The sequence below is a fragment of the Ovis aries genome, chromosome 1 (assembly GCF_016772045.2).
Source record: "Ovis aries strain OAR_USU_Benz2616 breed Rambouillet chromosome 1, ARS-UI_Ramb_v3.0, whole genome shotgun sequence".
In the NCBI taxonomy this organism is placed as follows: domain Eukaryota; kingdom Metazoa; phylum Chordata; class Mammalia; order Artiodactyla; family Bovidae; genus Ovis; species Ovis aries.
Window position 1 is genome coordinate 112,570,793 of NC_056054.1, and position 14,767 is coordinate 112,585,559.

General features: G+C 48.5%; 2 protein-coding genes across 11 annotated transcripts; one reads left to right on the forward strand and one right to left on the reverse strand.

Annotated features, from left to right (window-relative positions):
• Window positions 1–16: 16 nt before the first annotated feature.
• Window positions 17–3,186, forward strand: NIT1 (nitrilase 1). Of its 2 annotated transcripts, none has more exons than XM_012184743.4 (7): window positions 17–257; window positions 650–748; window positions 1,010–1,264; window positions 1,376–1,479; window positions 1,687–1,820; window positions 2,252–2,377; window positions 2,643–3,186. In XM_012184743.4, exons 3-7 carry the CDS (start codon window positions 1,020–1,022, stop codon window positions 2,907–2,909), a joined length of 876 nt encoding a protein of 291 aa, XP_012040133.1. In that variant the 5' UTR covers window positions 17–257; window positions 650–748; window positions 1,010–1,019; the 3' UTR covers window positions 2,910–3,186. The 2 variants fall into 2 exon arrangements, with proteins under 2 accessions (XP_012040133.1, XP_004002732.1); XM_004002683.4 differs by having other exon boundaries at window positions 17–91.
• Window positions 3,071–13,883, reverse strand: DEDD (death effector domain containing). 9 transcript variants are annotated; one of them, XM_042256743.2, is made up of 6 exons: window positions 13,821–13,883; window positions 12,055–12,087; window positions 6,138–6,526; window positions 5,830–5,919; window positions 5,389–5,535; window positions 3,071–4,650 (listed from the first exon to the last, which is right to left on the reverse strand). In XM_042256743.2, the coding sequence occupies exons 3-6, from the start codon at window positions 6,460–6,462 to the stop codon at window positions 4,274–4,276; spliced, it is 939 nt and encodes a 312-aa protein (XP_042112677.1). In that variant the 5' UTR covers window positions 6,463–6,526; window positions 12,055–12,087; window positions 13,821–13,883; the 3' UTR covers window positions 3,071–4,273. The 9 variants fall into 9 exon arrangements, with proteins under 9 accessions (XP_042112677.1, XP_027833137.1, XP_060271355.1 ...); XM_027977336.3 differs by having other exon boundaries at window positions 5,830–5,937; XM_060415372.1 differs by having other exon boundaries at window positions 13,661–13,883.
• Window positions 13,884–14,767: the final 884 nt, after the last annotated feature.

The window sequence follows — 14,767 nt, forward strand, 5'->3', positions numbered from 1 at the left end:
CTCGGAGTTACCGCCCACTCGCCCCTGGCACTTCCACCTCCAGGCCGCAGTTTTGTTCGGTTCCCGCGGATGATTTTGGCCATATCTTAATGTAGGACCTACTACCTATCCCCCCCACCCCGATGAATTCCACTTGTGGTGCTTTAACTTGTGCAAGAGACGCTGCCCCTGGGAGGCGCGGGAAAGAAAGGGTTAACTGGAGAGTGGGGCGCTGGTTGAAATCTGGGTGCCAGTGCCCCCCTGCCCACCACTGGATGGTGAGAAACGAGGGAGGGTGAACTTCCCTCAGAGATTTTTGTGGGGAAATATGCTTTGCGTCAATAAAACTGACTGTGCAGCTGCACAGTCAAGAAGAGAAGCTGGGAAGACCAAGGAAGTATCTCGGAGAGGGCTTTTGAATTGTGGAAATATTTGTCTGAGGAAAAAGCTTTAATTTAATGTGAGATCAAAGACCTTTCCTCCATCTTCCCACTTTATGATCTCTTCCGGTAGCCCATAATTACCTATGATAAAGAATGTTTTGACGATTTGAGAGGTTTTACAGGGAGGGTCCTGATTCAGCCTCACAGTATGAAGAGAGAGGTCAGGGGATCTTAGAAATGTATTGCTTGAGAAAGGGGTTGGTGTCCTGATTTCTCACTTTCTTCAGGCTGGGCTTCATCATCAGGCCTCCTCACCAACTCCTGTCCCTTCTTTCGTGTCCTGGACTCCGGATACCTCGATTTTCAGTACTTTGTGCTCCACTCAGGTAACATGTTTTGTGCTCAGTTGCCTGGCACATAATAGATACTCAGTAAATGTTTGTTAAATGTATGGATGGTGGGAAACACTGGGGCACCAACCATCCACAGAAATATCTGATTAGTGGTCATTATGCCGTGGGTCATTGTGCCCTTTGAGTAAAATTAAAGGAAAGGCCAGCTTTCCTGTCTCCCTATTTTAGCCTCTTATCCTTAAACTTAGGCTTCCCCATGCTAGTCAGTCTGAGGCGTGCCTATGCCATTTACAGACTCAGAACTATGGCCGTCTCATCTTCTTCCTGGGAACTGCCCCTGGTGGCTGTGTGCCAGGTAACATCGACCCCAGACAAGGAGCAGAACTTTAAAACATGTGCTGAGCTGATTCGGGAGGCTGCCAGGCTGGGCGCTTGCCTGGCTTTCCTGCCTGAGGCATTTGACTTCATTGCACGGGACCCTGAAGAGACACAACGCCTGTCTGAGCCACTGGGTGGGAACCTTTTGGAAGAATATACCCAGCTTGCCAGGTATCAAGGAAAGGGGGAGGGAGAGGTAGTTTCTTTCTGAGTAATGTCCTAGGATTGCCAGATATGAGGGTAGAACCTTGAGAAGAGTTGCCAGTGTCCCCTCCCCCTCAGGGAATGTGGACTCTGGCTGTCCTTGGGTGGTTTCCATGAGCGTGGCCAGGACTGGGAGCAGACTCAGAAAATCTACAACTGTCATGTGATTCTGAACAACATGGGTGAGACTCTTTAGCCTGCCTCCTCAGGCAATTATACCTAAGATTCTCCAGAATTCTGTTTTCTCAACTGTTTCCTTGGCCAGGGGTTTTTGGGGGTATTTGTACTTCTGTTCCTAGCCTATAAGCTATCTCCTCTTTGGGAGGAGAGAATCTAAGCTGGCTTTCTAGGGCACTAGCACTGAGTATTCTTTTTCTCTCTTACTCTAGGGTCAGTAGTGGCCACCTACAGGAAGACGCATCTGTGTGATGTAGAGATTCCAGGACAGGGGCCTATGCGTGAAAGCAACTCTACCATACCTGGGCCCAGTCTTGAGTCTCCTATCAGCACACCAGCAGGCAAGGTGGGCACTGTGAAAGGATGAGGGTAGGAGAGGAACAAGAGGGAAGAGAACAGGAATCCTTGAAAGTGGTGATAGAGGACAGAAAGCCCTAAGGAGTTGGGTAGCAGGGTTATGACCAAATGCTGTGACATAAGGGCTGCTGCTGCTGCCGCTAAGTCCCTTCAGTCGTGTCCGACTCTGTGCGACCCCATAGATGGCAGCCCACCAGGCTCCCCCGTCCCTGGGATTCTCCAGGCAAGAGCACTGGAGTGGGTTGCCATTTCTTTCTCCAATGCATGAAAGTGAAAAGTGCAACTGAAGTCGCTCAGTCGTGCCTGACTCCTAGCGACCCCATGGACTGCAGCCTACCAGGCTCCTCCGTCCATGGGATTTTCCAGGCAAGAGTACTGGAGTGGGGCGAGGGGGGCTAAATAGGTTGTTTTTCATTCCAGATTGGTCTAGCTATCTGCTATGACATGCGGTTCCCTGAACTCTCTCTGGCATTGGTTCAGGCAGGAGCAGAAATACTTACCTACCCTTCGGCTTTTGGATCTGTTACAGGCCCAGCCCATTGGGAGGTAAGAGAATACTTCTTCAGAACGTAAGGGCCTTTCTTACTTCATTCTCCTTCCTTGGTTCTACCAGCTAAAAGGTTTTCTTTCTCCTTCCCACCTAATGAGAAAATTCATTTCCCCAGATTGTTGCCTCTGAGAGTAGTAAATCATTCACAGGCAATTATCAGGATGGTCACAATGGGTAGATTGGGCTGTAATGTCCATGGCTATCACTTCCCTACCAGCTGCTACATGTACTTGAGTGAACAGCCATCTCCTCCATCCCTAGGTGTTGTTGCGGGCCCGTGCCATTGAAACCCAGTGCTACGTAGTGGCGGCAGCACAGTGTGGACGCCACCATGAGAAGAGAGCAAGTTATGGACATAGCATGGTGGTAGATCCCTGGGGAACAGTGGTGGCCCGCTGCTCCGAAGGACCAGGCCTTTGCCTTGCCCGAATTGACCTCAACTATCTGCAGCAGTTACGCAAACAACTGCCTGTGTTCCAGCACCGCAGGCCTGACCTCTATGGCAATCTGGGTCACCCACTGTCTTAAGACTTTTGATTTCTGTCCACTGAGACCTCCATCGTGAGCTGGTGGCGTTGTGACTTGCAGGCAGGACCCAGGCGCAGCTCCCCTCACTTGGAGAACCTTGTCTCTTAATGGAACACAGGCTCAGCTTCTTGGAAAAGAAGAAACTTTCACCTGAGCTCAGATTTCAGTTTCAGAAAGGTGGAATTTAATATAGTCACTGTTTATTTCATGAAAACTGAAGTTATGCTGAGGGCTGAGCAGCACTGGCATTGAAAAATATATATATAATCATCATAAAGTCTGTGTCTGAATATCTCTTTTGGGAACTGAAAGGGGAGGTGGTATTGTACCAGCTGGACTAGGCTCCAGTTCTAGGCCTCCTGGCTTATTCAACATGCCTCCCTACCTAAAGAAAAGTGCAACACTCAGTGCATGTCCCAGCCCCATGCTCCCAAGCTTGGGAGTGGGAGGGTAGAGGATGGGGAAAGAAAAAGAAGAAAGGCATTGCTACCGCATCACTTCATTCTCACCTATGATGGCCTTTGCCCAAGCCAGAAGAAAGCAAAAGGGGAAAGGGCTGCAGGGTACATTATTTATTTTCACTTGAACATGGAAAGAAAGTGTCACACTCCCCCTTCCCCTTTCCAGGGGGAGTGTATTTTAACCAGCAACCGCTTCTCCATCCACCCTGTGTGTGTGTGTGGGTACAGACACACCACAGTTGGGACTGACTAGGCTGACCTAGTCCTCTTACCTATTATTCCTTTGAAGAGGGTTTGACAGAGAGGGAAAAGGAAGGAGCCACACCAGGCAGAGGTTTCAAGCCATGGAATGGAGGAAACAAGGCAGAGAGGAGCAGCACCAGAGGCCAGGAGAGAGTGGAAAGGGCCACAGCTTCTTTTTTAAAAATTCTATAATTTGGGAGAGGGTGGTGATTAATTTCCAAAATACAGTTCAGAGTCCCACCTTCCACACAGCTCCCTACTGACAGCCCTTTGGTTTTTCAGACAAAGTTTAAGAGCCCTCATAAAGCCAGAAGTACTGATAACCCCTCAATGCACCCAAAAGCAGTGATCACTTCAATCCCTTACAAAGACTATAACCTATAGACTTTGCTTCTCCCTACACATTTGTCTTACGGCTCAGTGGCAAGGTGACTGTAGAGACACACATGTGGGGGTAAGTGGAAAAGGGGAACAAAGGGAAGCCAGGCACATGGGTGCAGGGAGGGGTGGGGGACACCACTTCCATTTTTGTCTTTTCCTTTAAAAAAAAAAAGGCAGGGGTGTGATCGGTTGGAAGGGTAGAGAACAAACCCCAGAACAGTATGTAAGCTCCAGAGGTGGGTGGTGAGAAGTCCCCAGAGAAGTGAGAAGGGGAAAAGGTCAGGGCAATGCTTGCAGCATCAAGTTCCTCAGGAGTTTCTGTCGGCCCAGCTCATAGTCCTCCTCGTCCACGTTCACCAGCAGCTTGATGGCTTCATGGCCCACAGCCTGCTTGAGGGAGTCTGTGATAAAGACACCTTTAAGTGCCTCTAGTAACGAGCCGTTGATGTAGTCGCGCCAGAATGCATCGAGGTAGGTGAGCTCAGAGAACTTGATGTCACAGATGATGGAGCCCAGGTCCCGGGACTTGAGGATGGTGTTGGCCTGGTTAAAGCGCTCAAACTGGCGCTCGAGTGGGTCCTGCTTGTTGGAGAAGACGTTGCCCTGCAGAGCGCTCTCGTGCTGGCAGTACTCAGCCCGGACCCGCAGCCTGATGTCTGTGGGGAAAGACGACGCACAGGAGAGACTGCGTGAGAGCTGAGCTTACGCCCAGGTTCTGAAAAGTTGAGAAGGATGGCAGAGGAACACAGCTGGGAACAGCACCTGACAGCTTCTCTACCTCTTCCCAGGACTCGCTCTTTTCTATGAAGCTCTGAAATCCTTGCCTCAATTCAAGAGGTTCCCTTAAATGGGACATGCCCAGGTCAGATAATTTCCATCACTCCCAACTAGCACCTTGATTCTAAGAGATATTTTCCTAATTAACAGAAGTTCACTTTAATATTCTATCATGACTTGAGTCATACTACAATAAGGATGTCATAACAGCATCCCTTTCATCTAGTTATTACTTAGAGTTGCCACAAAGAGTTACTCTGCCACAAAGACAGAGTTCTCCACCCAGAGACTGTAACATTCAACCTCACTGTGCAACAGCAATCAAAGTGAGCCTCGCTCTAAATAGCGTAAGCTGCCCATGTTCTGAGGCTTCCCAGGTGGCGCTGGGGGGAAAGAACCCACCTGCCACTGCAGGAGACACTAAGAGACAGGGATTGGGAAGATCCCCTGGAGAAGGAAATGGCAACCCACTCCAGTATTCTTGCCTGGAGAATCCCATGGACAGAGGAGCTTGCAAGGAGTCAGACGCGACTAAAGCAACTCAACATGCCCAGTATTCCAGCAGTTCTATTTCCCCTCCAGTGTACTCCACCTCTAGAACCCCTGAACTTCCTCACCGCATGTCTGCTTTTCCTTGGGATCTGGTGTCACTGACTTCCGGCGTTTCCGCTGGCTCCCAAGTGTGGCTCTCCCTCGAGCTGGCCGCTTGCTACACATCTGAGGGCCCGAAGTAGGGCAGCACACCACAGGATAGTGGGGAGGCACTGACCAGAGGGAAAAAGGGAGGCACAGCAGGGGAAAAGCAGAAATGGAGGCAATTCACTTGGAATGTGGAGGAATCATTCAGACTCAGCACTACAGCAATATCAATAATGGGACTTGAAAGGTAGACACAATATGGGGACCATTATAGGACCTAGATGAAGCATTAACACCTCATCTGATTGGGAAGGAGGGGCAGATACGGGAGGGACAGTGTCCTTTCATTTAGGCTGGCAAAAGATGGGTCCAGCGTCCTCTTTCTCGATTATGGAAATTAGGGAGAGTTAACATCTCACCTGTTTTAGGGGGGTGGGGAGGCCTCGGTTCTGGGTCGCTGAGGGCTCTGGGTGTCACATAGCGAACTGATGTCTCCTCCAGGTATTTGTCTACAAGATCAGGGCACACTGTAGGGGGAGAGGGACTCACTCAGGAAAAGATACACCCTTCCCTTCTCCTGGTCCAATCCTCCAATGCACCTCAAAAGGTTCTTCTCAGGACTTGCCAGAGTCAGTGCCTGCTTCTGCCTGGATGCCTGTGCTGCTGACTCAGGGCTGCCCACAGCTCTCCCCTGACCCCAGGGTCCCAGCCCCAAGTGCACCCTCACCAGCCCGTCTCCGCTTGAGAGTGACGTAGGGCAGCAGGTCATGGCGAGTGATGATGCGCAGCAGCTGCAGCACCTGGCGGAAGTTACTCTCATCACAGCGGCCCTGGCGCTCCAGCGCCAGTAGGAAGTCACGTCCATTTCGGATGAGGCCACGCTCGTGGTCATCAATGACGTCAACAAAGAGAAAGGAAAGAACGCGCACGTCTCTGTGTGTCAGGTGAGTGCCCACGATGTCAAACATGCGGTGCAGGCTGTACAGCCCGTGCTCCTGCTCACCGTGCTCTTCGGGCCACACCTGGCTTGCCCTCCGCTTTAGGCCCGCCATGCTGGGGGCTCAGGTACACACTGCTTTCCAGAATCCCTGCTCAGCAGCTGCAATCCCCACTATACTGTAAGGACAAGGAAAGAACCTGTGAACCACTCAATGTTAGGAACTAGTCTTAGCCGATCCTATATTCTCAGAGCCTAACACAATGCCTGGCGCTGTGTAGCGCTTAATAAGCATTTATTAACTTTTACAAAGTTGTTGATTTTTTTGGCTCACTGTGCAGCACATGGGATCTTACTTCCCTTGATCAGGGATCGAACCCGCATCCCTTGCATTGGAAGCATGGACCCTTAACCACTGGACTGCGAGGGAAGTGCCTATAAAATATTTATTAAAAAATAAAGCATAGAGCTCTCTATATTCAGCAGATGCTGCCCTAAGTCCAGATCTTACTAGAGAAAGATAGTCACATCCGCTAAGGAAGACTCACTAATTTGCAAGTTTAGTGCTACATATTCAGCAGACATTGTCCTGATTTTTCCTCTGGCCTCCAAAATACTGCTTTTGGTCCTGTGTGCTCAACCTGACAACGTCCCCAATCAATTCATCCCTTAAATGAAAGCAAAGTGAAGAGAAGTAGAAAATTCACTCTAAATTCTAACACAGAAGCTTTTTCAGATAAACTTAGGGGCTGACAGCAGGGAAACAAAGTCTGAACTAGTTTTAATTCTGCCCATATTGTCAACAAACTGTAGCTACGTGACCTTAAGTAAGTCACTTAACTTGAAAGCCTCAGTGTCCCCATCTTCAAAACAAGGAGGAAAAAAACTACTCCTCGGAGTTATTAAGAATCCAGTGAGAAAATGCACATGAAATCACCGTAAGACTTTTCTAACTGGTTAGGAGATTTCAAAGAGACAAGCATCCTTGGCCTCTACAGCCCAGACTCATTCCTCCACAGACCTATCCTCATTTCTCCTCCAACAAACCAAGTCCAGGAGAATCACTGCTGAGAAAGTTACTCAAATATCCACTGAAACTCATGGATTTAAATCGACAAACGTCACTAAGCTCCTACACTGAGCATTCTAGGAGTTCTCCTGCGCCACCTGTGCTCTCTGATGGTCACACACCATTTGGATCTATGCCGCTTTCTAACCTTTCCTCACGGTTGTCGTTTACCAATCCTCTATCAATGACCAAGCACAGTCCTACGTTTATTATGTGTTTTGGCATTTGATTCACAAATTTCCTCCATCATTGTGGGTAATGTCAGTGACCCAGCTAATAACCAATCCTCAAATCAAACAGCTTTCATCTCCTCTCCAGCCACTCATACTTACTATGCTACCAAGTACCACCCAATACTACTACACCCTCTGACCACAACCTCCAATCACCCAAACAAGTATAAATTCCTGTTGATACTACTTTCTATTTCTTAAATTTGCCTCACCTTTCCACCCCCTACTACCACCACGCTGGCTCAGGTCCCAATAATCTCTCACCTGGATTACTGCAGAAGCCTCTTCAAGGCTCTCCTTACAACCAATCTTAACCTGTCTAAACCCATCCCCTACATCCAGCTGAATTATCTAAAATGCACAACTGACCACATCACTTTTCATCTTAACACCTCTCCACAATTCTCTCCTTGAGTTTCCCAGGCAGTGCTAGTGGTAAAGAACCCACCTGCCAATGCAGGAGACATAAGAGACGTGGGTTTGCTCTCTGGATCAGGAAGATCCCCTGGAGGAGGGCACAGCAACCCACTCCAGTATTCTTGCCTGGAGAATCCCATGGACAGAGGAGCCTGGTGGGCTACAGTCCACAGGGTTACAAAGAGTCAGACATGACTGAAGTGAATTCGCATGCACAATCCTCTCCTTACCAATAAGAACACTCCAGATTCCTTACCCAACACACCAAACCATCCAAGATCAGGCCTTTGTCACTTTTTATTTCTCTAACATTAATCATTTGTCTACAGTTCACAAACATCACACAATTCACTTCTCTATAACTATCTTTAGACTATTCTCTTTGCCCGAATGGCCCCTCCCTTCTTTTCCATATGCCCCATTACACCTTTTTTCAGATGGCTAACTCCTACTCATCCTTTAAGAATCAGTTCAGGGACTTCCCTGGTGGTCCCATGGTTAAGAATCTGCCTTCCAAAGCTGGGGACACAGGTTCAATCCCTGGTGGAGAACCAAGATCCCACATGCCACAGGGCAAGTAAGCCCATGTGCCGCAACAGAGGATCCTGTGTGCCTCAGCTAAGACCCCATGCAGCCAAAAGTGAAATAAATACTAAAAAAATACTAATAAATAAATAGTAAAAAAAAAAAAAAATCAGTCCAGATGCTATCTTCAAATTCATTCTCCACACCCCTTCTTAGGTTTAAGTAGTCCTCTTCTGTGCTCTTATGGAACACTGTACATATATTTCCCTTAAACCATTTATCAGAGAGTACTAAAATTACCTGTACACCTATCATATCTTAAGCAACTCAATAGAGGGACTAGGTCATATTCATCTTTATATCTATAGTACCGAGCAACAGACGGGGGTTGGCATATACTAGGAGCAACCTGCTGTTGAACTGAACTGAACCTTCAAGAGACCACCACAAGCAATACCAATTAAGAATAAACTCACATAAGTCCAAGAGTGAGAGGACCCCATTAAGAGTACATGCAGCTCAGGTAACATGCATATTCTCTAGTGTTCCCCATACTGTAAAACTACCCCTACCATAGCAACCTACTCAACAACAATACAGGCTGTTCTGTCCATTTTATACTGCAAGAAACTGAGGCTATGTTAAAAGGAAGAATCAAATGATAAACTACTTCAGAAGAGTCAAGCAACTGGGGACTCAAAAAACTGAAGAGCAAATAGGACCTGATCTTCTCTTTTAATCCTGAAACGAACACAGAGACTCATACCCTTAAGAAAACAGGAGGTCCAACCTGGAATTACCTAGCCCCATAACATGGGTTCAGAATGTGGACAGGAAACATAGCCCGTATCTAGTTATGAGAGCCAGATATCCCACCCAAAGCATGGGAAACAACTGGGATTATAGCTACTCAACTACTGACTGGTTTTCTTCGTCTCTTCCTCTCGTTTCACCTGCTACAGTCACTGGCTACAAATAGAGGGGACTGAAGGAAAACAACTTCTTGCTCATAACAGCCACATGAGAAAACAGCCTCCTTAGAGCCCCTACAACTTCGCCTTGTTCCTATCCCACCTGTTCCCCTTGGCCAGCTGTCCATTATGTGGATCCCAGAAAAAAAACAGATGGGCAGGTTTCACATTCAACCAATCAGAAGAGTAGGTTGCTCCAAAGTTCCCTAATTCAAAGTGTCTTGACTATAAACCCCAGGAAATTAGGAAGTACTGTCCCCACATACCTGGTCACTGGAAAATGAAGCACAATACAGGAAAGCACTGTGGTCCTAACTATGTATCAATGGATGCAGTTCTACGATAGGCCTCTATTCTGAGGGTTACATCCCTAGATCTGAGGGGGAAACAGCCACCATTAAGTCATAGATCCTGCTGGGTCAAAGTGACAGGACTTAACAGAGCTTCTAGGTCAGTGGTTCTCAATCAGGGCAATTTTGCCCAGCAGGGGACATTCAGCAATATCTGGAGGCTTTTTAGACTGTCGTGACTGGGGCGTGGGAAGTGAGGGTGGTAACGGAAGGCGCTACTGGCATGCAATGAGTAAATGCAATGGATAATGCTAGACATCCTATAAAGCACGGGACGGCCTCTTATAACAAAGAATTATCTGATCCAAAATATCAATAATGCTAAAGATGAGAAATCCTATTCTAGCTGGAACATGATGAAGGGTCAAAAGAAGAGACAGCACTGTCACTTGCCATCTTATATCTGGAGAAGGAAGTCATCTGGTCCCTCCAACCAAAACCCATCAAACAATATTCCAAAAGAAGAGCCAGTCAGACAAAGACTTGTTTAACTTGACTAAGGAGTTTCATCCTGCTCCAGCTTTGGCTTCTCTCTCACCTGCTGCTGCCATTTAGGTGAACAGCAGGGACAGGGCTACACTCCTTCCACCCCATCCCAGGAGGTATAATCTGACCTAATTCAATCTAAATTGCTGTGAAGATTAGAGAAATGCCATCCTCTGAAAGACAGAAAGGATCCTGCACTGAAACCTTGCAACCATCTTTAACATCCCAAAATGACACCAAGAGCAGACCCTTTACAGCACTTAGGCAATAAAGCAAAACGTAGAAGAGGCAGAAGTTTCCCAAGGCCATGCTTGTCCTTGGGAGAAATGTCAAGAGGCTGGCATGCAGGCTAATAGGCAGCCCTCCCCACTTAATTATCATCTATGATGGCAAGTTCACTCACTCAGCAATCCACATGCGGGTTCCAAGAACCTAACTTCAGCACTGAAAGAACGTGGCCAACTTCCTCTTAAACCAAAATATATTCAGCTTACTGTGGCAGTGAATCGAGGGAACTACCCAGAAATTATACAGAGATTCTAGAAGAAAGGTATCAGAGCAGTGAGGAGAATGTACACCCTCCAAACAGAAGATGAGAAAGAACTTCAGAATCTTGGTGCCTGAAATATTGCCAGACACCAAGAGACAACACTCCAGTAAACAAGAGTCCTGATCCTGCAGGCTGGCTTGGGTCTATCTGAGAGCCTAGCATGTAGATCACCCCTAAGGGGTTCCCAAGACTAATCCTGTATTCTGATGAACTGCTGCATTTCCTGGCACTGTAGGAGTTTTTACTGTTTGTTTTCTTTAGGTAGGCACAAGCCAGCCAAGGGCCAACGTCTATATGTATCCACAGGCCTTCCTCTCAATGAATTGTCGTCTGGTAGGCTTCTACTGAAGCCTAGTCTCATTCCAACGAGGAATGAGAGCTGTAGTTTTTGAGGTATTTGATTCTCTCAGAAGCCCTTGGAAGTCATGTGGAAGAAATTAAAGAGAGTGATGTCTTAAAATGAAAACAACAGTATAGTTTCATCCCAACAGAACTGGAGGTGTCTGACTCTCTCACAAGCCCTTTTGAGAGGGAAAATCTGAAAAAGGGTGATGTCTTAAAACTTGAAATGTAAAGGATATGGAAAACCTTAAAAAATGACTAAGACTACATAAAGAAAGAGCTTTCTTGCTGGTAGGACCCAGAAAATGTAACCAAATATCTGGAAGTCAGAATTACAAAGTATGTTTTCAAAATGAAACTTCCAGAACAACTAGGAGAAAGAGTAAGCTGGAAGAAAAGCCTGCCCGCAGCAGCCCGCAGCGGGTGTCTCAGGGATCCTCCAAGGGCAACATTTGGGAGACATTGTTCTAGAGTACAAAATTCCACATGTTTACAAATGTTTCTCTCAGAGCTGACCAAGATGACTAGACAGTAACAAAACAGGGCTGGAGGCTTGTCCTAAGACACCTAATTTCTGTTCTCTTTTCCCTCCGATCAGTTTCCAGTGACCTAAGAGACAATGACTGTAACAAATCTTATGTACGTGGTTGGGTGACTGAAAACCCATTTTCCCTGTCATCTACTCCATTACTACACTCAACCCTCAATATGTCATTTCCATTCCCTTTCATTGTTTGAAAACAAACAAAAAGTTCCAGACTTACCTCTGCAGGAAACTTAATTTCCCAGGTCTCTTCCTAGCACAAGGTTCAAAGCCAGCAGCAAAACAAAAACAAATAAGGGGGGAAAGTGTCAATTTTCAAGCTTTACTTTGACACCTCAAAGGCCCAAAGAGTCAATCTCAGCTGCAAAAATATACAGACAAGCCTAAAGCTATTTCAACTGTAATGATACACTCTAAGCTAAATGGGAGAACTCACTTCCAACAAAGTCCCCAGGTTTCGCTAACCTTCTATTACCCAATTCACTAAACAAAACCAACTCTGAGAATGTCCCGTCTCAGTGGCTTTATGGCAAAAAAGTCCCAAATTTAACAACTTGCAGGGGGGAACCAATTATTCTCTGACACCTCACTCCTCAATCTCTTGTGAGGCCCACCTACTTTGTTACACTATCAACACTGACTTCATCTTTAGATGAACCAGGAGGAAAGTGGTTACAGCGAAAGAAGGCACCTTCTTTTCATCACTTCACTTGAGAGACCGTAGCTATCCTCCAAATTCTGTCTTCACTCTTTCCCTTACCTAGTACACAGTGAGAACGAAATATCCACTGGGGTAGCATCTACTCAAATATCTACATTTCACTGGGAACATCTTTTTTATACACGGGTACTGACCCTCCCTCCAGCAAAATAAAGAGTCTGGAAACTAAAGCGCTCATTTAATTAGCCTAGACGCCGTCCTGAGTTTTCTGCTCCCTTTCTCAGACTTTAGAGCCTTGACTTCAGCATACAGAACAACACAGCATGCATGTTTCCCCATTCCGACATTGATAATTACTTAAAACTAGGCAAGTCCTTTACTCCTTCCACACAACAGCGATACCAGGGTCCTCCTTTCCCCTTCTTTTCGTAACCAGGAAAAACAAGGGTGCTTTTGGAAATCCAGTTGAAACCCTCATCAACCCCAATTCTCTAAACCCACAAGACTATTCCCTTCTGCCCGTCCCACCCTAGGAAAAGCTAAAAGGCCTGGCAATTAGAATTGGCTGCAACTGATGCTGCTTAACTCTGCTCTCTCTTCCTTTCCACAGGGAAAAGGGAAGCCCCGGAACCTCTATCATTCGTGCAGCTCCACTGTCCTATCTCCCATCCCATTCCCCTTCCCCTTCCTCCCAAACTTTCCTCCTAGTCTCTCACTTTCTCCATTACCTCGCTACACCGACACGCTCTCCAGTCCCCAAATCTCCGTTTTCTCCTTTTCCACCCAAATTCTCCCCTAGGCCCTTCCCCCTCGCACCTCCAATTTAACACTTTCAGAACCTCCCCCCAAATGTCTCAAACCCAACCCTCACCTCTCGCCTCTCCACTACAGCCCTTACGTGAGTCCAGTTCTCCCCACCACTTGCCCCAAGCCCCCCTCTCCTTCACTCCTTCACACCCTCACCCCCCGCCCTCCCGCTCCCACCCCCGTGGCCCGGCGGGCCCGCAGCCCCACTTCCCACCTCGGCCTCTTTAACACCCCCAGCCCGGCCCAGCCTCGGCCCTTGTTTACGCCCCTCCCCTGCCCCACTCCTCCGCCTGGACCCTGCCTTCCCGCACAGTTGCCACCTCCCCCGCACGCCCCCTGGGCTGCTCCCCTCCCCCACCTCGCAGCGTCCCGTCACCTCCCTCTCCTGAGGTTCTCAAGCTGGACGTCGCCACCGCCTCCCCCTCCACTTTCCTTCCCCAAGCCCTTCGCGGCCCCGCCCGGCCCCGCCCCGTCCCGCTCGACTCCCCCTCCCCACCCCGGCCGCCCCGCCGCCTCACTCTGGGCTCAGGTTCGGCGCCGCCATGTTGGATCCATCCGCGCCGCGCTCCCGGGCCTGTCTCACGGCGCCGCATCCGGGCTCCAGCCGCCGCCGCCGCCGCCGCCACCGCGGGCGTGGGGGAGGGGAGAGGCGGGCGGGGGTGGCTGCATCCTGAACACCGCCTCCCGGAACCTGGCCGGTTAGTGGCGGCTTCGAGACCATAGTGAGGCATGAGCCGGAGTAGCCATGCTAGGTGAGGGCAGCCTGGCAGCGGCATTAAACAGGGAGTGGATAGCTTCACTTTGGTACCGGAGACTAGAGATTGGCAGCCATCTTGCTTTGGGGCAAGCTGGCAACGCACGTTTTTCTTCTGTACGGCTTTAGGGCGGTAGTAAGGCCTGTGAGAGGTTGCACTCTCTAGTGTGGAAGCGTTGGTGGGACCCGAGCTGGCTGGTGTCGACTTCAAGATCCACTGACAGACTGCGACAGGCAGCCATGACGCAGAAGGGCGGACTATTACGAGGGTCCGATTCCCCTACGAACTTGGGGGAAGGTTCACGATCTGGGTTTGACCTTTGCCCTGAGCTTCCTGGTAACCCGGACGTTCCGTAAACTTGGGTCCGGAACAGAAATCCCTGGTCAGCTGCCCTCTCGGATTTCACTTTTTGAGCATTTGCTTTTTGAGCGCCCGCTTCCTGAAGGAAGTGTCACCTGAGCTGAACCCTGGACTGTTGGAAATTGGGGGTGGGAGACTGGTTACCTTCTGGCGCTGCCAGCAGCGTGGTATGGCTAAGGAGGGATAAATAGATGAGTTCTGTGAGGTTGGGAGGGGCCGGTTTACGCGAGGCCACGTAAATTATTTTTTCCTAAGGGTAATGAATAGGTTTTGAAGAGTCTTAGCAGAGGTGTAAACAAATATATTTGCATTTTAAAAGATCAGTGGTAGCAATGGGTAGAATGAATTGG